Genomic DNA, 26,444 nt, shown 5'->3' on the forward strand with positions numbered 1-26,444 from the left:
TTATCATGTGCGAAAAAATTATCCTGAGGACAATGACCTATAGCAGGTGGGATTTATTTCTATTACAACTGCAAACTCTCTGTCTCTTGTGCTCACTTCTTGGTGGCATGAGTGTCAACCCTACTCTATGGTGTAACTGGAGAGTAACAAAACTGTTACTTAAAAATGGTATTTGTATTAGCTGTTGTTTAACTGCTGTTTAGTTAAAAATGAATTGTAGACACACGTTCAGTGGAAAAAGCTTCCAGAGCTAAGAAATTTCATCTGCTATTGGAGAGGGCAGGGAATAGCGTGCTGTAGCAACAGGCTTCTGAAAAACTATTTTATTGTAGTGCCTGGGTGGTTTTTTGCCTGTGTGTCTGTCTGGTTTCATCTAGCAACCAAGACAGTATTTTAAGCACTGACTGAGAGGAGATATGCCGTAGCTGTTGCTGATGCCCTAAATATGGCTATTGCTAAGCCGTATAGGAAGCTACTGCATCAGTATGTGAAGGGAGGAGCAGGAAGAAAGAAATCAGTTTTTCTTTTGTTGTGGTTTGACCCGTGTAAAAGTTTGCTTGGGAAATACAAAGCAATTTAGGTTACATTATTACTAGTAGGCATTTCATAAAATGGTGCATTAACTTATTTTTCCAGCACTTTTCTAGAACAGGGTCTTTGAATGAAAGCATAATCAGCAAACAAGATGAATTAGAGGCGATGACTGTATGAATGAGGGGAAAAATTACTCTTATCCATTAGCTGCCCATAGTAGGTAGATTTTTGATTCTAGCTTATAACATAGTTTATACATCACTATGTCAGTGCGACCTTCTGCTGTTGAGAAGTACAGGAAGGTATTTGTGCCTGTGCCAAAAAGTCTCAGAAATGAATGTCTTATGAGCATGATGGACTGTGTATTTCAACCCTAATCTTCTTTAATCTGATGAAGACCTAAAACCTAAACCTTTCATTTCTGGGCTCAAAGTTTTTTTGCAAAGCTCATCTCTTGCTTGTGTCTGGTTCCTTTACTGAGAAGAAGACTTTCTGTGATGTCTTATATCTAATTTCTGGAGAACAGATAGCTCCTCACTCAGGAATCAAAAGCATGTAATAACTTTGGAGAGTCTCTCTGTTTTTAACAGAGGAAAATAGCTGGACTTAGTTGGTCTCTGAATTGCTCTTTAGAGATGCTGATCTGTTTCTTTTGCTTGTGTAAAATTATAGCACTTGTGTTAGATATGACAAATCACTTCCCTGGGGCAGACAGGTTATTTCAGGCATACTCTCAAAGGTTAAAATATCGATGTCAGGTTAATATGAGGTTATGTTGGAAGTCTTTATCTTGTTAATGAGAATTTTTCTTTATGATTTCTTACAGTTGGAAATGGAAAAATCTCAGTTACAGAATCTTGAGCTGGAGCATAAAAAGCTATCCACTCGTCTTGAAGAAGAACGAGGAAAGAACAAGCATGTAGTATTGATGCTAGTGAAAGAGTGTAAGCAGTTGTCTGGCCGAATTGTAGAGGAAGCCCAGAAACTGGAAGAAGTGATGTCAAAATTTGAAGAGGAAAAGAAAAAAGCTACCGAGCTGGAGGAGTCGCTTGCAGCTGAGAAACAAAGGAGCACACAAATGGAAGCTCAAATGGAAAAGCAGCTGTCTGAGTTTGACACGGAGAGAGAGCAGTTGCGTGCCAAACTTCATAGAGAGGAAGCACACACCAGTGACCTCAGAGAAGAGAGAGATAAAATGGTCAAAATGATTGAGCAATTAAAAAAAGAGAATGAAAGTAAAGCTAATCTTTCTCTTAAAAATAAAGATAAGAATAAAGATAGGAGTCTTGTTTCTGTTTCTGTTGAAACAGAAGAGCCAAGTTCAAGAACTGTTGCCTGCCAAACAGATACTGTGGTGATGGACAGTAGCACAGAAAATGTTAAGAAGTTGCCTTTGACTGTACCTGTAAAGCCGTCTACAGTGAACCCACTAGTGTCTGGCAATACAAAAATGAATGTGTGTGCCAATGCAGCATTTGTGAAGCCTGTCATTGATAGACAATCTTCATCTAGTGAACTTGTCCCTCCCACGACTCCTGTTCTTACACAGAATCAAAACAGAATTGAGGAAAACGGACCAAGTACAGGCTCATCACCTGATTTACCAAGTAGCACTCCCCCTTTTTCAAACAGTACTTCCCTTTGCGCCCCTGCAGCACCCACTGCCGCAGCTCAGAATTCCTCACTCACTTCATCTATGCACAGTTTGCATTCACCGTCTGCCAACACTACTGGGCATCTAGGCCTAAATCCACGCATCCAAGCAGCTAGATTTAGATTTCAAGCGAATGCAAATGATCAAGACCAAAATGGAAACACAACCCAAAGCCCTCCCTCAAGGGACATATCCCCTACGAGCCGTGATAACCTAGTTTCCAAACAGGTAGCTCGGAATACTGTTACCCAAGTCCTTTCAAGATTTACAAGCCCTCAGAGTGGTGCTCCATCACGGCCGGGGACATCACATTCAATGGAAGTTGGCACTTACCCCCCAGTTGGTAGAATGAGTTTAAAGACTCCCAGCGTATCAAGGATTGACAGAGGAAATCCTCCACCTATTCCTCCCAAAAAACCAGGGCTTTCGCAGACTCCTTCTCCACCACACCCACAGCTTAAAGTTTTAATGGATAGTAGTCGATCCCCAAATACAGGTACAAAAACTGACAGCAAAACCGTGACCTCACCTCTTTCAAGTTCACCACAAGGAATCAGGGTAATAAATGAGGAAATTATTTCTAAGTCCTCACCTCAGCTGCCACCAAAACCTGCTATAGATTTATCTGTGGCACCTGCAGGCTGTGCCATACCAGCCATAGCCTCATCTCAGGTGGGTGCCTGGCCTTCCCACTTCCCTGGACTGAACCAACCTGCATGTTCAGAAAATTCCTTTGTCATTCCCACCACCATTGCCTGTAGCTCCTCCATAAACCCTGTTAGTGCTTCATCCTGTAGACCATGTGATTCAGACAGCCTCCTGGTAACAGCATCAGGTAAAGGGATTGATATGCTACAAACAGTCTCCCTCTAAAATGTTTTGGTTTTCCTATATGTTTCTCATTTGCTTTATCTTTTTATACCTTTCTCTTTTTTTTTTTTTTACTTTCTAAAAGCTGAAAATTTCATTTATATTTTTCCACATGCCAGGGGTATGGGAATTCTTTTGCTGATTAGTAACATTATAAATTAGTTTGCTTGCTGAAGGAGGTCTCCAAATTGAAGGCTTTTTTTTCTTAAAGGTAAAGACGAGTAATGTTTAAAGTAAGTGGGCTGCAGATTATGGTATACTAAAGAAACTCCTTCTTTTGTTTGGTTTTTAGTTTGGTTTGGTTTGGGGATTTTTTTGGTGAATGCTATTATTTTTGGACTTCAAAATGCTTTCTCAGTCTGAAATAATGTTTTGAAAACTACCTCTGCCAGTAGTATCTTACATGGAATATATATTTCAGTGCTTTGTGAATCTTTTAGAAAATAGGCCATAGCTGGGGCTACTGTATTCTCCTCTAGCATTAGATGTTTCCACATTAAGGTATATAATAGCCTGGATAACAGTGCAGTTTCAAATATATCACTTCGTATCTATAGAATATCTTTTATTTTCATTTCAGTTTTTCTGTAGTTCTTCTGATTTTAGTTGTAGGCTTTGTTAATACTTGTGTGTGGCATCTCACAGGTTTGCTTCAACAGATCTCAGCAAAGGGTTGCTGTTGGAGAGTTTAAATATTGATAGGTCGAAGTCTGTAGTCAATGGGGCTATCTGCTATTCATTTTGCATTGCAGTGGGGACTTTGTGTGATTAATGTGCTGCCAACTTAAGGGTATCTTCTTGATGCAGTTAAATGAACAAAGGCAGCCCTGATCTACCTTTCGGCTAATTGTAGATCTCCTATAAAACTTTCTGTCAACATATTTCCCTCCTGCAATCAATATCACCAGAACATTAGTAGAAGCCCTTTAGCCTGACTTGGCACTGCAGTGAGGAAGACAGACACACAGTTATGGAACACTTCGAACCTTCATCAGCATTGAAGAATGAATGGTCTCAAATTTTCAACAGTTATTCTCAGTTCAGCTGTGATACTTCTGTCCCTCATAACTTTAGTCCCTGTATCATCATCATCTATAGGGTATAAAACCTGTGCACAGCTGGTCTGCTTCCATCACACAACCAATGACTTTCTGTTGGTAGCTGCAGTGCTGTCTGATAAGGCAGCTGAACTCACTCACCAGTCTTGGGGAAGCTGTTCCAAAAGCAGCGTGTGGCAAACTTACAGTTCACATTCTTCAGGAATTTTTATTCCCTTTCCACTTCACTGAAGACTTTCTTCATGTTTCTGGTGTAACCTAGTCATGGTTTTAGTGCTTGGCTGTGTACCATGCTGTCAGAATCCTCTCTCCTTTCTGAACTGTGCCATGAAAATATGAGTTCAGAAATCTTATATTCCATTTGTCTGCTGTGTCTCAGAGTTAACAGCCATGGGATTTGATGGCTGCCCATTAGTTGGCTGTTTTTCATATGGATGTCCTGAATTTTCGTCTTAAATTCTATTCCTAGCTGAGTCTGAGTGCCATGTCAGATAAATCATTGGTATGCCAGTATTCCAGATATTCCCCAAACCTCATTTACCTTCAGCGGCTGTTAAGCTCCATAATGGAATTAAAATTTCATCAAAAAAAAATAAATCTTAAGATTTTATTACATACAACAAATTATTGACAGATTCAGCTTCAAAGTGAATAGTTTTTGTAGGCAAGAGGCTGTCTTCCACAAATACTATTAGCATGAATCAGGCTGTATTATTTCAGTTAGTATTACATTAAGTAGATGATGTTTGGTATTCATCTGAGATAGTTTTTGAATATTTAAAAAAATAAATCTTCTATGTTAAAAATGAAATTACCACCACTTGACTTCATAACTCCATGTATCGTTATTGCTTTAGTTTGTGCTTCAAAGTTTGTTGTTGTTTTTTTTTTTCTTCGGAGAACAGCCTTTTAAACAGGGCTCCTCCACCAAATAGTCAATTTGTGTTTCTTATGAAATTTGTGACAGTTCTCAGAGGTAATTCTCAAAGACAGGAATTTTTTGTCAAAAACTGTTTTGGTGGTTTTTTAATTGTGCTGGTTTATGTGTTCAGGTTGCCTTTCTTCATTTAGAGTCCATTTGCTTGTTTTGGGGAGGGATGGAAACATTTGGGTTCATTTAATCCCCTTATAATCCTTGCTCTGAACATTTGATTCTGTTAGTATTTTGTAAGTGGTGGTGCTTTTTCTGAATTTTTGCAATTACAAATGGGAAACGTATCCCATAATCAGAAGTCTGCAAGGAAAGATTGCTTAAACTCTAGTTAGTGGTCTGCTGTTTTATTTTGTTAATAACGTTATTTTAATATCCCTTCTTGCTTGTTATGATATGTTATTTTAATATCCCTTCTTGACTGACCACAAACAGGCTCAAAGAAGTTTAATATCTTTTATCTGCCATATTCAAGTAAATATTCAGGAGCTTCTTTGTCTTTTACCCAAACTAATGCTTAAGTTTTATTGCACATATTCTCCAATCCCATTTTATTTAGGTTTTAAGGAATATTAATCTGTTTTGTCCAAGTGTTCTGGCGAACTTCAGAACTAAATAAACTTTGAGCAACAGATGTTATGCAAGCATGGAAAGATATTTCCTTCAAAATTCTGTGCTGAGAAGAGAGAAAAAAATAGATTTTATAAATATGTATGTCTTAGAAAAGATAAACCAAATTTAATAACACCATTTTCATTAAGATAATGGGGTCAGTAATGCCTGAATTCATGTCACTTATTCACTTTCTTTTTTTCAGTTGCTTTTTTAAGTATGACTTTTCTTGAAGTGAGCAACATCTAACAAGCTATAAATGCTACTGAAACCTCTTTACCATATCTGCATTTTCATGCCCTCTAGGCACAGGTTCGGTTATTTTATCAATATTCTGGTATATTTTAATCTGTCTTATTTACTTTTTTCAGAAAATGTTTAGAATTTCAATTTTGCTTTCAGTTAAAGCAGAGCATGGTGAAATCTTATCTGTATTTTATTGTATAGTAAGTAGTGAGCTTCAATCAGAATTTGTTCATTTTTTAAACAGTGCAAAACAAATTTAACATGAAAAAACACATTGAAATAATTTTTTTTTTTTTTTTGTCAATACATCCATGTTTCTTTCTTCTTACTGTGGAGTCAGACTTGATAATAGCCTAATCACTAAAGTATTTTATTTATTAATTTTAAAACTATCCTAGCTTTAAGAACATAGCAGCTGTTGTGTCTTGGTTCTGGAAAGAGCAACTATTAAGAGCAAACTTAAAATCACAGCAGCAATTCTTTCAGTTACGCATTCTGCTAAATTAATGTGACAGTACCTTGTTTTAGAGATCGGGCATTGTACTGCATGTTGCTTTTTTCATCCCTGGTACAAAAAGACATGAGCTTTTGTGATTACTGTTGAACAGAATGTACATAGAGAAATTACAATGAACATTTATGCCCTGATTCAAAAATCTGCAACAGTGTTTTCTTTAACTTCAGCCTTTGAACTAGTGCCAAAATGCTTCTGCTCTGTTTGGATTTCTACATTTCAATGGCTGTAAGACTTCAAAATGGAAACGATTCTAGGCAGTTGGATTTTCATACCCCTGGGATTTCTGCTTTCACTTTCTTCTTGGTTTTGCGCTTTCTGTGTCACTCTTCAATGAAGTATGTTTTTTATTTTGCTCGTTTCTATAATGATTGATTTATTCTCTATACAATTGGCTTCAAAGATAAAAGCAGGGGGGTGGGGGGGGTGGGGGGTGTATGGGACTGATCTAGGCTCTGAAATTAACCATCTCACATTCTGAAGCTGATGCCAGAAGCTGTTTTTGTCTATCCCTCTGCCCTTCATCACTGCATGCCCTACAAGCTTTCACAGATGATTCATATTTTCTAACTTTTTGCATCTGTAATGGCATACCTTATTTATTGGTATTTTCTAATGTTGGTGTATTTAGTTGGATTAATTCAGCTTTGTTGTATTGTTTTACATTGATAATAGAAGCTAAAGTTATGTTTATGTTACTGCCTGGGGTTTGTATCTTTCTCAGTAGAAGGTTTTCATCAATGATAACCTCATAGAATCATAGAGTGGTTTGGGTTGGAAGCACCTTAAAGTTCATGTAGTTCCAACCTCCCTGCCACGGGCAGGGACACCTTCCACTAGACCAGGCTGCTCAAAACCCCATCCAACCTGGCCTTGAACACTTCCAGGGATGGGACAGCATCATCATCATCATGATAATGGATTTCATTGCTGAATTGCAACAACATATTCTTCATTTCAGGGAGCTGAAATGAAATTTAAGATACCACATATGGCACACACACACAAAATCCTTTTATTTTGGCATTTCTGTTAATGATGCTTTAAAAAAACCAATACCAAAAAACCTAAACTATTTTCAATAAGGAAGGGAACTCGGAAATACTATTTACATTACAAAACTGCGTGGCAAAGTGAACTTCATATCTAAATCTTAGTGTCAGGCTCCACAGATTCCCCCAGATAATTCCAATATAACTTGAACAAAGAGTGTTAGCATCTGGAGTGCCACGCAAGCCATGTCCACTATCAGTTAACTACCATGGCAAGACAGTAAAAAATACAGGAATACTATTTTAAAAACATGTATATTTATATTTTTATATATAGTAACAGCTGCTGCACAGTTAGTTTCAAAGAATAACATAAGTTTGGAAAAATAAACACACTTTTATAATGGAAAGGAAGAACAAAAAATAATCTTCAGACCTTTGGGGATTTCATAAAAGTTAACTGTTCTCGAATATTGGAAGTGGAAATAAATTTTTTTACCACTTGAAGGATGTAGTTTACTTTGTATATTGCTTGGGTTTTTTTACAAACTTCAGAAAACACTCAAAATCCTCTGATTAAAAATATTGGAGAAATAAATATTAGTAAGTGTATTAATAGTCAGGAGGTAGCTTCAGAACTGAAGTTACATAAAGATGGATGGAGTTAACTTTACAGTTTATCATTGGTTTAAAGTGGGATTTATAGGGTAACTTCATAGCTGTAGTGATGACTTCTTGTAGTGAATATCAAATAAATTAGTTGAATAATAAGCTAATGTTATGAAAATACTGCAAATACATTTCCTTTACGTAAAAAACTAGTAAACTTAATTTGAGACAAATGTAGCTTACTTTAGAATCTAATATGAAAATACTCCAAGCATTTATTTTTATTGATTTGATCAAACTACATGTTTCTCATTGGGGCTGCTCAAATGATGGATTGTTGTGTAAGTCTGGACCTTAGTTAAAATTTGTCCGGATCTTGCAAGGTTCCCAATTCTATTTTTCCTATAGAATTCTGTTGGGAACTTCCATTTTATGATTTTGGTTTTCCAGAATAATAGAGCAGATCATCCCAGCATGGTAGAGCTACTACTACATGCTTTTTCTAGTTCTAGATGCTGGAGGTTGGATAGCACGTTTATCAGCTTGATGGAGCTGGAGGTAATGCCCTGCAGCTCCTCTTCTGTCTTGGGTGTTGCAGAACCACAGTAAAAGCTGTGTAAACTTGCTTTGTATTGTCAGAATTCAGCCTCATATAATAGCTTATATGTGGCCACAGAATAAAAAGTAATTTATTCAAGAGAAATATATAAAGTAGAATTTGGTAATAGTGAAAATAAGAAAAAAAATCTTTCTCCTATTTTTTTTTTTTTTTGCAGTCCTTAATCAAAGAAGAATGCACAAAATTTTCTATACCTTATGCAGCAAGTTTCATATTCTTAACAAACTCCCTACTAAAGCTGATAAGTAATGAACGTTTAACCAAGATAACTCCTAAGCTTTCAGAGCTTTGAATTGAATATTATTTTTTAACAGGGTGACTTGAAAGCTTTCACTCATAAATTTTATATAACCCCTTATTGATTCACATTGGACTATTTTATAATAAATTGTTTAAGTATTGCTGAGTAAAAGGAACATTACCTTAAGGTACAGTTCAGTGATAAATATATTTATTTCTGTATTTGTGTACATGATTTTTACATTTTATTGCAAACTTATTGGAAGATGCTTAAAGTTAATAAGGGCTCTGCAATTTGTCTGTGTAACTGCAGGTGAGATATAAATACTAAAGTTTGCACCAAGGCTGTAAAAGAGAATGAAATTTCATATGAAAAGTGTTTTCTCTTGGAAACTTTCTGTACATACTTAAAAAAGCCTTCCTGGCATATCAGAAATTACACTAAAACTTGTATAAACTTTTTGGTAGTTTCTGAATTTTAGTAATATAAAGTATTTTGAGACAACCAGCTGCTACTACAGTTCATAACAAGTTTCACATTAACCTTTTGTAACACAATCCTGTTCATTTGCATTAACAACTGTTACCCTATATGCAGTTTTTATTCTTCAGAGCACCTTCTAATGTATAGACAAAGCATCATCGCAAACCTTGTGTGCTATACTACACAATTCCTGTCATTTTGAAGATCCTTTTTAATTTTTAAAAGAACACAGAAAATGCAGAGCTTTATTTATGTGTCTTCCATCTAACTTCTGTTGCTTTAACTCACAGGCTGGTCTTCCTCCCTAACCCCTTTGTTAACAAGTGGTGGTCCTGTCCCCCTGGGTGGCAGGCCCACCCTTCTTCACCAAGCTGCTGCCCAGGGAAATGTCACTTTATTATCAATGCTGCTTAATGAAGAAGGACTGGACATTAATTACTCTTGTGAAGATGGCTATTCTGCCTTGTATTCTGCTGCTACGAACGGACATATAGGTAAGTGACACTAAGTTTTGTTACAATATTCATGTGAAATTGCGAAAGCTTATTTCATAAGTTTTTAATATTAGGTCAAATGCATGATTTTTTAAAAATGTGAAATTGAAACTGACATACAGATTATATGACAAAAGTCATACTATATTGTATATATAAGCTGTGCTTCTGGAGGCAGACTTATGGAACACAGAAAGCATTCTTGCTTGTGGTAACATTCTGCAGGAACACCCATTCTACTTCTCCACTCCTTTCCTCTAAAAAAACGCCAGATATCATCACCCATCACCCCATGCTCTGTGACAAACTAAAGATTTCTTTATAGCAAAGGCAACTTGAAAGAAACAACTTTTCTCTACAGGAACTAAGCAGGAAAGAATAGGTCATCACCAGGGTTTTGATCTTCTGCAGCAGTGGTGAAAATTATGGAAGATCATTTCAGAGTGGTGTGTTAGTTGGAAATAAAATGAATAGTCTTTCTTTTTGAACTTGATGAAATGGCCTTAGTTTTTTCTGTGGGCTCTACTTGAGATAGTTAACATTCTTCTTTTCCTTTTCCACACTACCTCAGTGGTCAGGCTCAAGGAGGTAGCATTTCTGAAACTTTCAACAGTCAGTCTTCATATTTTATGAATGTTTTTACGAAATGAGGCACATATGTTAATAACAGATACAAATTTCATGGATACAAACTGCAAGCGATAATTTTCAGGCTGTTAACATAAGGCTTTTGAACAGCAGCTTTCTTTTAAAATTCCAGTACACGTTACTATAGTTTTTTTCTACCTATGTAAAAATCTCCTAAATTCTTATATTGCAAATAATATCATTATGCTGTTTTGAACACTGAAGGTGAAAATGACAAATACCAATGACAAAAATTCCATTAAGTTTTAATAAAGTCAGGATTTTATTTTACAATAGAACATAGTACCTTCAAAGCTAGTACTTTCAGGAGTACTTTGTGATTTTATTTATTTATGTGTATGTCAGTGACATAATTGTAAAACCCCGATCCAGTGTTCAAAATACTATTTAGAGATACTACTCTAATTATTTTTTTTTCTGAAGTATTTTAGAAATCAAAGTAAAGTTAGAATCCAGAATCGATAGCTAGGCAGATACTGTACATTTTTCTGACATGTTCAGGGTTAATTTTGTTACCAGCCACAGGGATAGGAAGAATTTTCCCTCTGTTCGGAATGGTATATTTTCTCTTTGCTTCCTAGGTGCTATGGTTTACTTTGTAGGAACATCTGGGGCTTTTCATCTGACAGATTCGTTGCTGTTGCCAAGACCCTTAAATATTGGAAAGGTCCTTTATTTTCTTCCTTTTTTTTTTTCTTGCAAATTTTATCTTTAGTATTAAACATCGATGTTTATTATATTGTGTGGATTTATTTCTTCCCCCTCACTGGATGTATGTTCTGTGGATTCTTTTAGGCTTACATCCATTTATCATTGCTGGTGTTTGTGGGAGACTGTAACTGACCCAATTCTTTACTCATCTTGTATTCCTAAAATGCTTCGAAGCAATTGCCATGATTTTCAGTTACAGTTACTGAGCAGCTCTTACTGACAGCAAAGGCAATTTGGTTTCTTGTTTTATTGTCAAAAATTTCAAATAAGAAGAACTTGACAGAAATATGAAAACACAATAATAAAACCAAGTACATGCATATGCATCCTGTAATTGTTTAGTATCTTCTACTTTTTAAAACAAAAAATATATTACAAAGTTTTAGTGTTGCTCTTCTATTTAGAGTTGACAGGATGTGAAAAACACTTTGTTGTACAAATCATTGCATCATAGCGACTAAATGGATTGTATGAATTCTGAATAAGGGAATCACACAGCAGCAGTATTGATGTCTCTTTAGTACATTATATGAAAAAGGAGAGTAGTAGATTTATAATATTTTTGGAGAAAGGTTTTTGTGCTTAAATTTAATATGTAATCCTTTCTTTGTTACCTGCAGTTTGCTTCCAAGTGCATGGATAGATGCAGCTGTTCAAAGTGAAGACTTTTAAAAACAGATTTATGTAAAAATATGTAGCTTTAAGAGAGGAAGTATAAGAATAAATCTCTTAAGCTATTAAAAACAAATTTTAAACATTTTTTAATTAACCAGGTGGAAAGAAATGACGTAATTTGAGGAAGGATAAAATAATTTATTGTACAAATTTTTCATTCCATTGAGTAGGATTGTCAATGGTAAGTTACTGTCTTTTAGCTGGGTGGGCTTTTTTCCCCATGGAATCATAGAATCATTTAGGTTGGAAAAGACTCTTAAGATCATCAAGTCCAACCTCAAGACTTAACACATAAGCCTACCCTGGTGGGTGATTGCATCATGATTTAATTTATTGAGAATACTTTCAACCTGGAGTTAGTGACTAAATAGATTTGGAGATTTCAAGAACCCTTTTTTCTTCTAAGTCAACTAACCAGATTTTCTGATTTCTCCTGGGAAACAGTTGGCCAGAAGAAAAGAGTAGATCTAGACTCGTTAAGAGTCAGCATAATGAGTACCTCCCTTCAGAAACAAACAGCATGTTGCAGAGAGTCTGGAAAGAGTGGAAAATGAATGATCTCCACACATTTTCAGTGAAGAAATACAGTATTTGAGATGTATAGGTAACTAGAGAATGGTAGAGCACATTGTAACCAGCCTGGTGGCAGCAGCTGTTACATGCTTTCAGCCCAGTCTATAGAGAAAATTGAGTTACACAAGAGAAGAGAGCACTCAAATATTCTTTCCTATTCTGTCCTATTTGCAAAACACGCAGCCTTCCTGTTCCTCAACAGTTGCCTTTTGAGAGCTGCAGCTGAGGGTTTTTCGAGCGTGTGAAGCTCATAGCAGCTGCTTTGTTTCCTGCACGCACAATCCCCAGTTCTGCATGTCTGAAATGCAGAACTTCAACCCTAAAAATATATGCTAAATACTTTTGTCGTGTTTGAATGGACATGAGGAAGCTGTTCATTTTCTGTTTTAACTACTAGATTGGGATAGCTGAGCAGATCGTTTTGTCAGGCCGCCTTGATTTGATCCATTAACAAAGCAGGAGCCACTTCAGCCTGTTATGCACTTGGTAACATGGAGAGTAGTTCACGTAGCTAATATATCTGCTTGTCTGTATTGTGTTGCTGATCCTGACCATTCTCTGCCACACACGAGGTGACTGACAGAGTGAAATAATAAGAATTCCTGAAACTGAGATGTGAAGAGAATAATAATATCTTTTGGACTCAGCTATGTGCTAATCATATGCATTTATGGTATAATCAATTCTCTTCTGTCCTGAGTATTTGGAGGCTGTGGCACCCTGATTGATAGGAAAAACTGGAATGATGTGGGAACTAGAAAGGAGTGAGGTGCAGAGACATACAGCTACATGGAGTCAGCTCTGCCGAGCCACTGGATGTATCTGCATGGTGTTTGCCAGCACTCTGGAAGAACTAACTACCCAGCTGTGGTCGAGAGCAGTAAAGTCTCCAGGTGTTTGTGCTAATACGCTTCCATGTTTTGCTTTTGCTTTGACCAAAACGTTGGAACTGAGTGACAGCATCAATGTCTGTCTTGTGCCTGCCCTTTCGCCCGGTCCTCTCCACTGCTGATCACTTCTGTGGCAGACAGCAGTGAACCAGAGTTAATGAGTCTGGACTGACCCAAATTGCCCTTCTCCAAATCCCATTCAAAAGTCCATCCAGAGGACCCAGGCTTCTTGGAGATAATTGCTTTTTTTACTTGGTACGCCACCAGAACAGGTCATGTAGAGCTTACTCGCTCACGTGGTACACCTTGTGAAAGTAGCTGTATTTCCTCATGCTTGCACCTGTCCCTGAGAATAAACAGCTCTTTACAGTGATCTTCATCAGAAACAGTATTTCCACATAGATAAGCTACCACCTGAATGATCTGCCAATCAATAATTATGAGTTAACCATACCTTTCTAGAAAGGTGGTCTTGTTCTGTGTGTTCTTCATGGCTTTTGCATGGCTAACATATGCTTTATAAAGAAACCAAAGAGTATTCTAGTCAAATACTTGAAACTGCTAGAAGAAAATTTTTTTCAACATCCTTCATAAACTGTAAAAGTATTCCAGGTTGTCAAACAGGAATCTGTACTTTCAAGTTAATTGTCTAATATAAGACTGGGATTGACAATGGAAAGAGGGGGAAAAAAATGTCACTGTTAGCAGAGTATTTTTTCTGTTACAAAGTGATTGAAAATATAATTTGATTTTAATTGGTATTATCTTACAAGTGGAAATACTAGGTTAGTTAGTTAACTGAAAGCTTCTCTATGATTTTAAAAAAATTATTACAGATGAAGTCCTGGTAGCTTATACTGAAAACCAATTTTTAATTTTTTTTTTTAAAAAAGACATTTCAGATCAGATTACTTACTTAAAAATTTAAGACTCTTAATTTACATTATAATAATTTATAGTGTTTTAAAATCTTCTTTCTTAATGTTAAATCATTTATTTGATCAACTCCACAACATCTGTATTAATATTTGAAAGAATTGTAACAGGAGTAAATACATTCAGGAATGGTTCAGGGTAGTCAGGTTTCTCAGTAATTCTAAATATTATGTTTCTGATATCTAGAAATAAGCTTCAGTAGCAAAGCTGGGCTCCAGGACGTTACAGAGGGCTGGAACAGAGTGCACTAAGCGTGCTCAGAAATCAACTCGGGAGTTTATACCTGGTGCCCCAGCTGAGCTTATTTTCAAAGTAGTAGTTTCAGCTACAAAAGACTTGTTTTATTTTGGTTTGAATTTCAAGAATATAAAGCAGGTTAGGTATTTCTTCAAACTTAATTGCATCAAACGATATTCCAATTTGTGGATGAAAAGCAGTCTAATTACTGTGTAATTAATGATCTTAATTTAGCTGTAGGATGATGGAATCAAACTGGTACTATTTTTAGCATGTCGTTTTGGAAATATATGAATGGGAATGGTTTGGGGAGGTTTGAGTTTGTCAGCTTATCTTATTTGTCATTGCAATCCTAAGTCAAAGTGTCCTAAAAAGAAGACTGGCCAGTGTGCTGCCTGAGTTACGTGTAGCTTGTGAGCATCTCTCCTGTGGCCATCGTATTTGGGATGCGTCACATGACTGCCAGTGGGACTGTGCTGCCTTTAGAGGCTGCTGGATACTTTGAATACCCCACTTCGTAGGTATGTTACCTAACCCTGTGGGAGTTGCCAGTGATGGGCACATATTTGGATCCCGGTAGAACCCAATCCAAGCCCTTTTTGCAAGAGTGGTGGTGCCCCAGGGAGTCTGTTCTCACCTCTCTCCTGCAAACTACTTCCGGACCTTCTGCTTTGGTTCCCCAAGGTGTATGGTGTATAGTGAAAAAGACTGGCTGCTGTTACCCCTTGAGAAGTTTTTAACTTCTGGTAGTTTTAAGCACTTGTTTTTGTTGTATCAGTCTATGTTTTTGCTGAATTTATAGATTGTGTGAGATTGCTGCTGACTGCAGAAGCGCAAGTGGATGCTGCTGATAAAAATGGCTTTACACCCTTGTGTTCAGCAGTTGCTCAGGGACATGTCAAGTAAGTGAAGTCTTGAGATTTTGCCTGTCAACTATTACAGAATTTTATATTCTCTTTACATTATATTATATACTTTTTTCATTACATTACTTTTGCATTCTTAGGTCCAAATTCATTTAGCTGTCATTTATTGAAAGCAGCTACTAAAACTCATATTCATATGCCATTCTGGTTTTAATTTTTTTCATTTGTTTTGTTTCCCATTGCAGCTCTTCAGGTTGCTGAACACACATGTATTCTTAGTAATCACAGTATGATACTGGTCTATGTGGGCATCATACCTTTGAATTTCTTAATTTTCTTCATATTATCAACCATGATACAGGATTAACAGAGGAAGGAGGAAAAATTATTTTTGCACTGATTTTTTTTGAAGCACAGAAAACTATCATGTTCAGTGACAAAAGAACATTTGTCTGAACATTCTCCTGAGTGATATAGAATGGGATACTTTAAACAACAAAACATTTTTTAAGGTTTAAGTAGATTTGAAAAACAGAAAATTATGAGTCAAAGGATATTTCTAGAACATTTTCTCAAAATGTAGTTAAAGTAATTTCCTTTTACTTTTGAAGCTCCTAACATTATAAAGATTGGTGTTTTTTGACAGCATGATTAGAAAATACTTTATTCTTTTTTATACTGAGAACCAGTACAGAACAGTTCACCTAGATGATTGATTTTTTTCCTCCCTTTTCCTCTTTTCGTCAGAAGAGCTGAAGGCTGATGATGTGTTTCTGCTCTGCAGCTTTGCTGTGTACCATAAAACCATAGGAAACAGAGCTGAAAGTTGGCAACAACCATTAGATAACCTCTTCCAGAGCATCCTTTCCTAGATAAAATGATTTTACAAATGGAGAAAGTCTTCAACAGCATGACTAGGAATCTGTACTACAGACTTCACCTTCATTTTATGTTATCTTTGGGTTTGATTATCTTTTAGTTTTTTTATTCTTTTAATGCTGCATTTTAGTATTTTTACTCTGATACAGTAACATATAGGGCTCAGTCTTTGAATGTTATCATACTGTGATAGGCCCTGACCCAATGAGGAAGAGCGGGATCCCTGTCCTTCTCATGGTCTTCCATGAGTATATAAGGATCATCAAAAATTTTTGCCACTTCTTGGAAGACTTCAAGCTTATCAGCCAACGGGCATCTTTTACTGGAAGTCTTAATCCAGAGGTAGCAGATTCTCACTAAGTGTTTTCAGCACAAAAATAAACATATAAGTTAAATGTTTTGGTGTTTTACCTAAAATCTGTAAAAAGTACATGTGACTTGACAAGGCAAACCAAAAATATACTCTTCATATTCTTCTGCTAACATAAGTATCTTGGACTTTGTTTAAATAGGCAGCTGTTTATTTCTCTGACTTACCCTCACGGTACTTTGCTATATATCATCTGCTGTGTTATGATGTTGCAGACTTTATATTCTTTTTCCCTTAGAGTTACCTATGTAGTATGATATCCTTAAACACTTTTCATGCTTTCACTTTTTTTAGCTACTAAACAAAACCTGAATTTTAAAAGGGAGCATGGAATAATAGCGAGGTCGACAAAAAATATGTAGGATACAACGAATGCTTCAGGATCTTTGATTTCTTGATCACTTCAAAGTTCTGGCTCAGAAAATTTCTTATAGGCAGAATTTGGGCAGTAGTACAGTCTGTCCCCTTTCAAGCATTGTGTGGCGTAGTCTGTGTTGTACTACAGCACTGAGAATCTGGTGTTAATGAGCACTAAACTATCAATTACCCAGTACTTGTATGTGCTAGATTTGCTAGCCAGTCCCCTGTGACGTGTTCATTAATTTTATTCCTGAACTGAGACAATACTGTTGTTCCAGCCCTAGTTACATAGTCAGAAGGAAAAAAAAAAAAAAAAAAAAGTATAGTTTTTTGAGACTCTTCAGTAATACCACCAATTCAGAAAATGCTCTTAGGAGAAACTTTCAAAGCAAAAAAGGCCAGGCTGGGTTGACCTTACCTGATCTTGAGGTCGAAAGTCAATATAGTATTTCCGGGATCATTAAATACAATGCAAAACAACAAAACAGGTATTTTTAACATAGCAGACTTAAAACTCAGTCTGACTTGCTCTATGGAGTTGTCTTGTTATGAGCCCATCTTAAGATGATTTTTGTGACTGTATGGTTAGGGTACATGTTCAACATTTGATAAGGTAGAGCATTACTTTTATTCGTATTTTTTCTGTTGATCATTTTCAGAAAGCACAGCTGAGTAATTCATATTAGTGTTATCTGTTTTACTGTCTTCTAAAACTGCATTTTATCTTGAACTTGATTGATTGTCTAACAAAAAAAAATACTTGTGATTTTTTTAATTTGTGATTTCTTATATACTTATATATACCTTTACATTGTTTTAAATATTTAGTCATCCTCTTTGTTATAGTATGATCTCCTAACCAGTAGTTATTTGGCATTACATTAATTGCTTTGAGGCTTCCTTGTTGATATCCTTCTATTTTTATGGGGTGATAAATATTGAGCCAGAGAGATATGGAATTATCTTTGTAGCACTTGTTTGAACTGCAGAGGTAATAGACTGGCATCAAGATTTTTCTAAAGTCTTTAGAGTCGTTGAAAAGCCAGGTTTGGGAAGGGAAAGGGGGCCAACCCTGGCACAAGAACTGGAAAGAAAACTGGATCTACTGCAGGAAGTACAGGATCTTGGATCCATGTAATGGATCCAATAAATGCTGGTCTCTAGTGAGTCACTCTGCAGCGCTCTGCCTCATCTTCTGTCCTCCCTAATGCAGCAGCTGTTACCAGCACAACCCAAGCCATCCTTCTGGAGCAGCCTCCGTTCAGGGATGTGAGTGGTAGGTAGTGCCATAGCTGGTTTGTTGTCCCCACCAAGTTACTCCCTTAGACCGGTGTCCCTTTTGTTGATATCTAAAGCTAGCATTCGTCCTTTTTTTTCCCTTTTCTTTTTAAAACTATTTTAAATATCAGAAAAATCAATGATCAGTCATTGAAAATCAATGTTCCTTTTTTTCTCAGCTGAAGGTTTTTCTTAAGCAGCTGCCATCAGGTTTTTATTAGCCTTCTGAAATTAAATTTTTTACATTCACAGTTTTTAAATGCAGCTATGGTAGTTTAAGACTTATGGGTTTAAAGTAACCTGATTTTCTGTGGTTATACCTGTGTGTGAAATTATACCTTATACTATGGGATGGATAAAATCACAGGTAGATCTGTGTCTATCAAATCAGTACTTTATAAAAAAAAAACATTTAAATGGTGTAAGTTATAAAGAGGTTTTGGATGTTTAACAGAAGATGATTTTACTACCTTATTGTTTGCTGTAGGTGTGCAGAATTATTAATCATGTATCAGGCTGATATTAACCATGCTGCTGAAAGAGGACAGACACCTTTGTACCTGGCCTGTAAAAATGGAAATAGCAATTGTATTAAGCTATTGTTGGAAGGTGGAGCAGATCGAACAGTCAAAACCAGTGTAAGTTAAAATAATTTGTAAAGTTAAAGTGCCTTGTGTAGTACTGAATAACTGCAAACAGGTAGGAGATATTTACATTAAACATTTAGTTAAAGTTTTCTTCAAAGCTGCAATAAACCATGTAATTTGAAATAATATTTTGTTCTTTTCATTATAGTTTCTGTTTTTTTTAAAGCTGTGTATTGTCTAAAAATCTCTGAAATTATGTGACTTCGATATAATTTTAAATATTTCAGATTCCACCTGCAGTTTGCTGCAGACTTTTCTTCAGCACTGGATTTGCAAAGCAGGACTCTTCTGTTTTGACTTATTTTTAAGGTGGAGAAGTGGAGATAGGGAATGTTAGGGTGCTTTATTGTTGTCCTTGAGTGGATCCCCACCCCCAAATTTGTCAGCCAGTATTTTAAAGTCTCACATATCATAAATGGGAGAATATGGGGAAGAAGAATTATCTACAGGAGAAAAGGAGGAGGACTGCCTCAAAATGAACATCTAGGTGTTGCCTTTTTCAGGTGCTTTCCTGAAGTTTTTCTTAAGACTTTGATGCAAATATTACAATAAATGTTGGTTGTAGGCTTTCCAGAAACACAGCACAATGACTATTAGCTTCACAATACATTCTGCTCCTCTCTTATAGTGAAATTTTTTGATTCATTTATTTTGGATTTGGAACGTAAATATATTTGACTTAAATGAGAGAAAGTTGTGATGTCAAAACCATGAAAATACCTGACTGCTAAATCGATTAATGCAACATTAAACAAATTATTGATAGAATCCATGGTAGTTTGGTACATGATAAGAAAACAGTTTATTAACAGCATGTAAGTCCTATATCACTTAGACTCTCCCAAAAATTATTGAAGTCTCTGTTGGACTGTCCTTGGAGCAAGCTGTAAAATTTTCTTTCTGTTACATTTTCTTCCCTCTCTTTCTTCCACCTCAGACACATATGAGCAACTGTTTTCCCAAAGGATTATTATATCACTCTTGCTTAACTTTTTAATTTCCAGGCAAAGCTTTCCATTCAGATTCATTGCTGATGTAAGTTCTGCAAACATTTTTCTATGCATTTGGTTGGAGTGTGCTTTCTGCTTTTTTTTTTTTTTTTTAGGATGGCTGGTCACCAATTCACGCAGCAGTGGATTCTGGTAATGTTGACAGTCTCAAGCTCCTTATGTACTATGGAAAGCCAAACAATGGGAACCCTTTGACTGATGCAGAGACTAATTTAGACTACTTTGATTTGGAGAAGCGAGAAGACAACTATGGCAGTAGCATAAAGCCTGTTATTTCTGCAGATCTCATCAACCATGCTGACAAAGAGGGTTGGACTGCTGCCCACATAGCAGCATCAAAAGGCTTTAAGGTCAGTCTGTGTGAACAAGTTACAGTAACCTGATAGAATTTAGGCAAGATAATCCTTTCTTATCTTTGAAGAACTAAAACTTAGATGTCAAATATAAGTTTGTTATCTAGTTTATTGTCACAATTGATTTAACAGAGAGAGAGAGGTATTTCTAGTGGACAATTCACCCTAGAAGTTAGGTGTCAAATGGAGTGAAGTGTCATATTTAGGTGTCTATTTCTTTTGGGATGACAATAAAAAGACAAAACATGATTACCTGAGATTCAGTTTTTCAAAGTTAAGGCAAGGTGAATCCTATCCTAAATGCCAACTCATTGGGTGTCATGTACTTATTAGTGGAACATAGTTTCTTGTTACAGTTAGAGACGATTTAGCTATAAACGATTTTTCCAGAGGGAAGGAGGGAAGAGAAAGAAATTTAAGGATTAGATTTGTGCCATAACACATTGTTCAATTTGTTGTTTGGGGCAATCTTTTTAGCAGGCAGCGAGTAAGTTTTTTGGGGGGTGGGATAACTGATGACATGGAGAATGACCTGACAGCTCTTACTGATAATAAACATGAAGATTTCTGGAAAATGAATATTACTTGAAGTATTTGGTATCAGGAGCTTTAAACTTCTAACACTGACTGTTTAAAGGATTATTATTTTTTTAATGACAGCTGTCAGTCACATCTTAACTGTGAAACTTTTACCCGGGGAGAAAATAGGGGATACTAAACCCAGAAGAGAGTGAATTTTAGGAAAATATAGTCCAAGACTATGAAAATCAGCTTGTGATTGCATGCTTAATTCAATATCTATTATTATATTTGCTTTTTTTCCTGATAAATTTACTATGATAAATTCAAAATATACACAAATTTAAGATTCAGTTTATTAAACTATTTCTTTTAGAGACTAGCCACCGATCACTCAGCATTTTGCATTACAGAGTCTGGATTCCGTGACCAATGTCTGTTAGGCAGGAATAGACTCTTATTTCAGTATCCACTCATCTAGTTTGAGATGGAGTTTAAGGTATTTGTTATAGTCTGCAAATACCTAAATAGCATGCGGTATGTTGATTCTTTCTGCAATAATATAATCCTCAGGACATTGGAAGCTAGCTTTTATTTACTGAGAGGGGCTTCAGCTAGTTGTTCTCTCTGAAGGCTCTGGCGCTGGAAGTCTTCAGACATACCTATCGTGAATAGCTCAGTTTTGAGTCTCTGAGCACATTCCAAGTCAACTGTTCAATAATGTCTCTGTCGAGGGTTGAAGTTATTCTTTTAGGTGATGAAGGCAATATACAGCTGGCAGTCAGATTCCTGGTTTCAGTGCTGCAGAGATTTTGTACAATTGTATTTGATTAAGATGCATTTATTGACTTGAGATGTTTGAGATATGAAAAAGCTAAAGAAAGCTTAATAGCCATCTTCAAGCACTGTTAATACTTCATTCTCTAATCCTTTATCTGCACTGCATGTCATTCATGACACTATATAATAGTCGCATATAAACAGTGCTGGCACTTTCACCCTTCTCTGAGATTGGTAGGTGCCATTCTTTACACATGAATTAAGCTGTGGCATCTTGGCTGCTGTTTCATAGGCAACAGAACCAACAAAACTTCCCATTTTACTAAGGGAATAAGCCTCATTTCTTTGTTCTCTTCTACTTGTTTCTTCCCTCTTCTCACTTTCAGCCTCACGGTTCGGTCCTTTGCCTTCTGCTGACTTTGCCATTCATTGCACCCATTTGAGAGACAAGAGTTAACTTACTAACCTGGCAAGAAACTATGCTCCTTTTTTTTTTCTGGTCTATTTTCTTCTGGCAAAGTTAGTGAGCTAATTGATTTTTAAGAGTTTCTTACAAGTGCTGGAGCCACAATCTGGTAAAATTTCATCTCACAGGGAAATACAGCTTGAAATGACTGTTATGTTTATGAAAGGCGTTAAGAGTACCAGATATACTGACAAAAGTCTTTCTGTTAGAACAGCTACAAAATTGAAACCAGTAGCCAAACCTGCAACAAGCCACTGTGCTGAGTCCAAATACTTAATAGCTGCTTCTCTGTGTTTTCAGGGTCTCGTTTCTCTACTATCTAAACCTCAGAGGTTTTCAATACAGTATTAACTAATGTAATTTTTGGTGGTGTCTAATTCTAATATGGCTATCTGTCCTTGAAAGGCATGTTTGAGGATGACAAAGGTTTCATGAAGGCCACCTGTATTGTTGCTCCATCGGTCTTCTGATCACTGATCAATCGATGTTTGAATGTAATTTTGTGAGGGCATTTTTTTCCCCTGCTAGTTTGGAAGGATCTATAAAATTGGATTTTTTTATGTTACAGTATGATTGTACCAATACAAATGTATCTGCTAGTAGCTTCTTTTTAATGAATTTTAATGATTTTTTGCTTTTCTTGAGCTTTTGTTGACTTTTTTAAAGTCTTTGAATTTTAAGAGGACATCATGTTGGCATCCACAAAATGTTTGTCTTCTGAGTTTAATAGAAATGCATTTTTATTTCTATGCATTGTTACTATGCTTGCACAAATTCAGATTTACCTGCCAAAGAAGAGGCTTGCAAGGTGATTTTGAAATTAGTGTTTTTCTTTTGCTGTGTCCCATTCAGATGTCAGGCACAATGGGAACTTGTACTTGGTGAATTGCAAAGTTAAAATTGATTTTATGGATTGCCATCTGAATAGATTCATTAATGAGTCTGTGTTAAGCTTTAGAATTGCTTTTCTAGTGTTGACTGAACATTGAAGCCAAGATGTTCAAAACAGGATGCGTAGCTGGGCATGTTTCCTTACGTGAATACCTAAACTAGTGGGCAGATGTTAAGAATTTCTCAATTCAACTGATCAGCACTTGAGGCTTGAAGACTGTAGAAGCCTGGCAGCATATGTTCTGCTTTTTCAGAATCTTGATTTGAGACTTTCAAGTCTGCTATAAAACATTTTTACTTCTGGTTTTCAACTCTGTGAGGAACATCATTTGGATGCTTATATATGAAAACTCCATAGCTGACTATCTTTGGAAATACATGTGTAAGAATTTCATTTAGTAGTCTAACTGCATATTGATAGAACACTTTAATGCAGCAAATGTACAAGTAAATAATGCAGTTCTTACTTTGCAGAACTGTCTAGAAATCCTTTGTAGCCATGGTGGACTAGAGGCTGAGAGAAAAGATAAGTGTAATCGAACATTGCATGATGTTGCTACTGATGATTGCAAACATCTCCTAGAAAACTTAAGTAAGTAAATGCTATCAGCACTATATAAAAATGCTTTTAGTAAAGAGCTCATGGGACAAAAATGAGAAATATGAAAATAGCAGTCGTCACTTTTTTGGCACCACAAAAACCAAACAAGTTTCTACTCTCCAGATTTTGTAAGAGTGTATGATAAAATTTTGTTGGAGGTTATTAAATGACTTAGGTCTTTCTTTTTAAACCGTTTGAAAAGATGGTGTATATTGTACATGTGAAAACATCTATATTCTCCTAAAATTTCTGAGTTTAATATTAGTAATTACTTTTTCCAGAGCTATAATCCTCCTCTTATCTTTCCTTCAAATTCTTGCAGAACAATCACTTGATGGTGGATAGTTGTCAAATTTCTTAGGCCAAGGCAATCATCTATTCCTGTCTGAATCTCTTTTTAGAGCATAGTTTTATTTGTAATTTGTTTCTTGTTGAGGGAATTGCTTTTTTTATTCTTCAAAAAAAGTCTTACAGACAACATGAAAGAACTTCTTTTTTCCAACATTTATAACTTCTGTTAGAAGGTTGTTCTTCTGTTGGAACCTGTCATCTTCCTTCTCTAAGTTTTCTCAAAAATCAGTAAACCAGGCTGAACTGTGTATTTCTTGAGTTAGAACTTGCAAGTTCTGTGTTTTCTGTTTCTCTGCATACTCAGAAGTATTTCTTTGTAGATTTGGACGCTTCATATTTATTCACTTTTTTGGTGTTTGTGTTGTGGGTAGTCAAGGTCATTGATTATCAACAAATTAGGGAAGCTTTGTGTGTGCTTCTTCTGATTTTCCTCTTCAGCTAGCAGAGTATCTATGTTCTTGTCATTTTACTGTTGGTGCAGAGAGGAACACAACTCACTTTCTATTAGAAATTCCTCTGGGGTCTACTTCTTTATCAGACTGAAGCCAGTTACTGATGGCTGAATCTGTAGCCTGTTAAATTGATGCTTGTAGTATTTTCATCAGTCTTAGTACCTTGTTTCTCTGATCAGGCTTATCATGAATTCGGCTGCTTTTGTCAGGTCAGGTCAGAACTTTTGGACTCCTTTTCTCTTCTGTTTCATTTGTTAAGCCTGTAGATAACATCAATGCCATCATAATTAATTCTTCACCCCCGCCAATATCTGATCTGTGGAAGCTTGGAAACAAGAGTTTCATCTGGGTATACACCGTAACAAGGCAAGGCTGCGTTGGGGTAAGCTGCGTATGTACTATCCTCTACCTTCCTCACAGTCCAGGAAGGTTTCTGCTGTAGGGTGTTCCATGCATGTAGGACAGGAGGATGTCCTCCAGCAGATCTGAGCCATGACTGCCAGCTGTGCTGTAGAGGTCACATGCGCTGAAATTGAGGCATATGCTGTACCTCTGTCCTAGGGGCCTGATTCCGTGTAGAGAACTCTGTATTTCTTATAGTCATTGCTCATTTCCCTGAGGTCCAGCCTTCAGAAGGGCAAGCCTTTGATACATTGCTCACAATCCCACATCTGAAGGATGCCTTTGAGTAATCTTTTCCCTATGGTAGGCTACTGGATTTAAAACAGACTTTTTTCTGACATTAGAAAAGCTTCATTGGTTTCTATCAGCTTAAGATTTAGCTTCTGAACTCAAAAGCAAAACTAAAATCATGTTGCAAGATTTCATAATCTGATATTTTTTTTTTTTTTGTGGTGCACTTATTTTTAATTTCAGGGATAATTTCCAAAAAGTATTGTTTTGGCATTAGTTAGAAGGCAGTTTCATTTTCACCTTGAGTCATCTAAATGTTTTATATTAGACTGCTGCTTCTGTTGAGTTGTATTCCATTTTTCAGAGCAAGATTTAAAATATAATCATTAAATTAATTTTGTTTCTAGAATATGCATAGAAATTTCCTACTTTCTTTTTTATATGTTTTGTCAGTTTATTCTATAGTAAATCAAAGATAGACTTCCAAGTGACTTTTCTGTCTTGGCTCTTAGGATTTTACTTAAAGACATTTGATTCAGCTAACTGTGTTTTCCATTTGTGCACAAAAGCCAGAAAATTCCTTTCTGCATTGACAATAAAAATGTGCACAACCACAATAATCTAAAACATTAAGACACAACCTACCATCTGTCTTAATTTATAAAAAATTAGTCTGTAAAGAGGAAATAAAAGATTAAGTAAGTTTTCTCTTGTTTCCTGTTATTTAAGCGTAATAATAATTTTTTTGTAAAGTAAAAAAAGAAATGTTGTTGTTTGTTTTTCATCACAGCTTTGATTTTTTTAGTGGTCTGTGCTGCTTTTTAACATTTGCTTTTCTGTAGTGGGAGTTATTTTGTAGCTTTCCTTTGCAATATTGAATGTTATTGGTCTTTAATAAATGGATTTTTTTAATTGAGTTTTACAGATTTTCTCATTCTTTATTTCTGTTTTTCAACAGATGCTCTCAATGTACCTGTAAGGATTTCAGTCAGTGGCATTGAACCAGCCCACTGTGGTACAGAGGAATTTGATACAGAAAACACAATATGTGCTTTAAATATCCGCAAACAAACATCATGGGATGATTTTTCAAAAGCAGTGAGTCAGGCAGTGACAAACCACTTCCAAGCAATTGCTTCTGATGGATGGAGGAGCCTAGAAGAGCTGTCATTTAATAGTGCTGCAGAATCCAACATTGGCCTCAGTGCAAGCAGTATATTATCTGTCAAACTAGGTATCAATATTGGTGTAATAAGAAAAGCAAAAATTTGGGGTTTTCTTGAATTGCTGAAATCTTGTAAGTGAGATAAAAAATAGCTTTAGATTTCTGGATCTTTTAAAGCTTAGACTAAGAAAGACCAGTACTAGCTATGAAACTCTGAACAGCGCTGGCATGAAAGCATTCTTTACTTTTAGCTATGTGTATGGTACAATTCATTAAGCACTGTAATATCATATTGG

The 26,444-nt window shown here is 36.0% G+C and overlaps 1 protein-coding gene across 1 annotated transcript in view; it reads left to right on the plus strand.

The window, feature by feature from the left end:
- Window positions 1-26,444, plus strand: part of CTTNBP2 (cortactin binding protein 2) — a 91,042-nt gene that overhangs the window by 39,257 nt on the left and 25,341 nt on the right. Inside the window, exons 4-10 of the mRNA XM_056341328.1 lie at window positions 1,361-3,023; window positions 9,654-9,857; window positions 15,330-15,429; window positions 18,768-18,918; window positions 20,033-20,287; window positions 23,421-23,538; window positions 25,942-26,217. Of these exons, the coding sequence (XP_056197303.1) occupies window positions 1,361-3,023; window positions 9,654-9,857; window positions 15,330-15,429; window positions 18,768-18,918; window positions 20,033-20,287; window positions 23,421-23,538; window positions 25,942-26,217 (2,767 nt within the window). The remainder of the gene's footprint in view (window positions 1-1,360; window positions 3,024-9,653; window positions 9,858-15,329; window positions 15,430-18,767; window positions 18,919-20,032; window positions 20,288-23,420; window positions 23,539-25,941; window positions 26,218-26,444) is intronic.

This window comes from Falco biarmicus, chromosome 5, assembly GCF_023638135.1.
Source record: "Falco biarmicus isolate bFalBia1 chromosome 5, bFalBia1.pri, whole genome shotgun sequence".
NCBI lineage: Eukaryota > Metazoa > Chordata > Aves > Falconiformes > Falconidae > Falco > Falco biarmicus.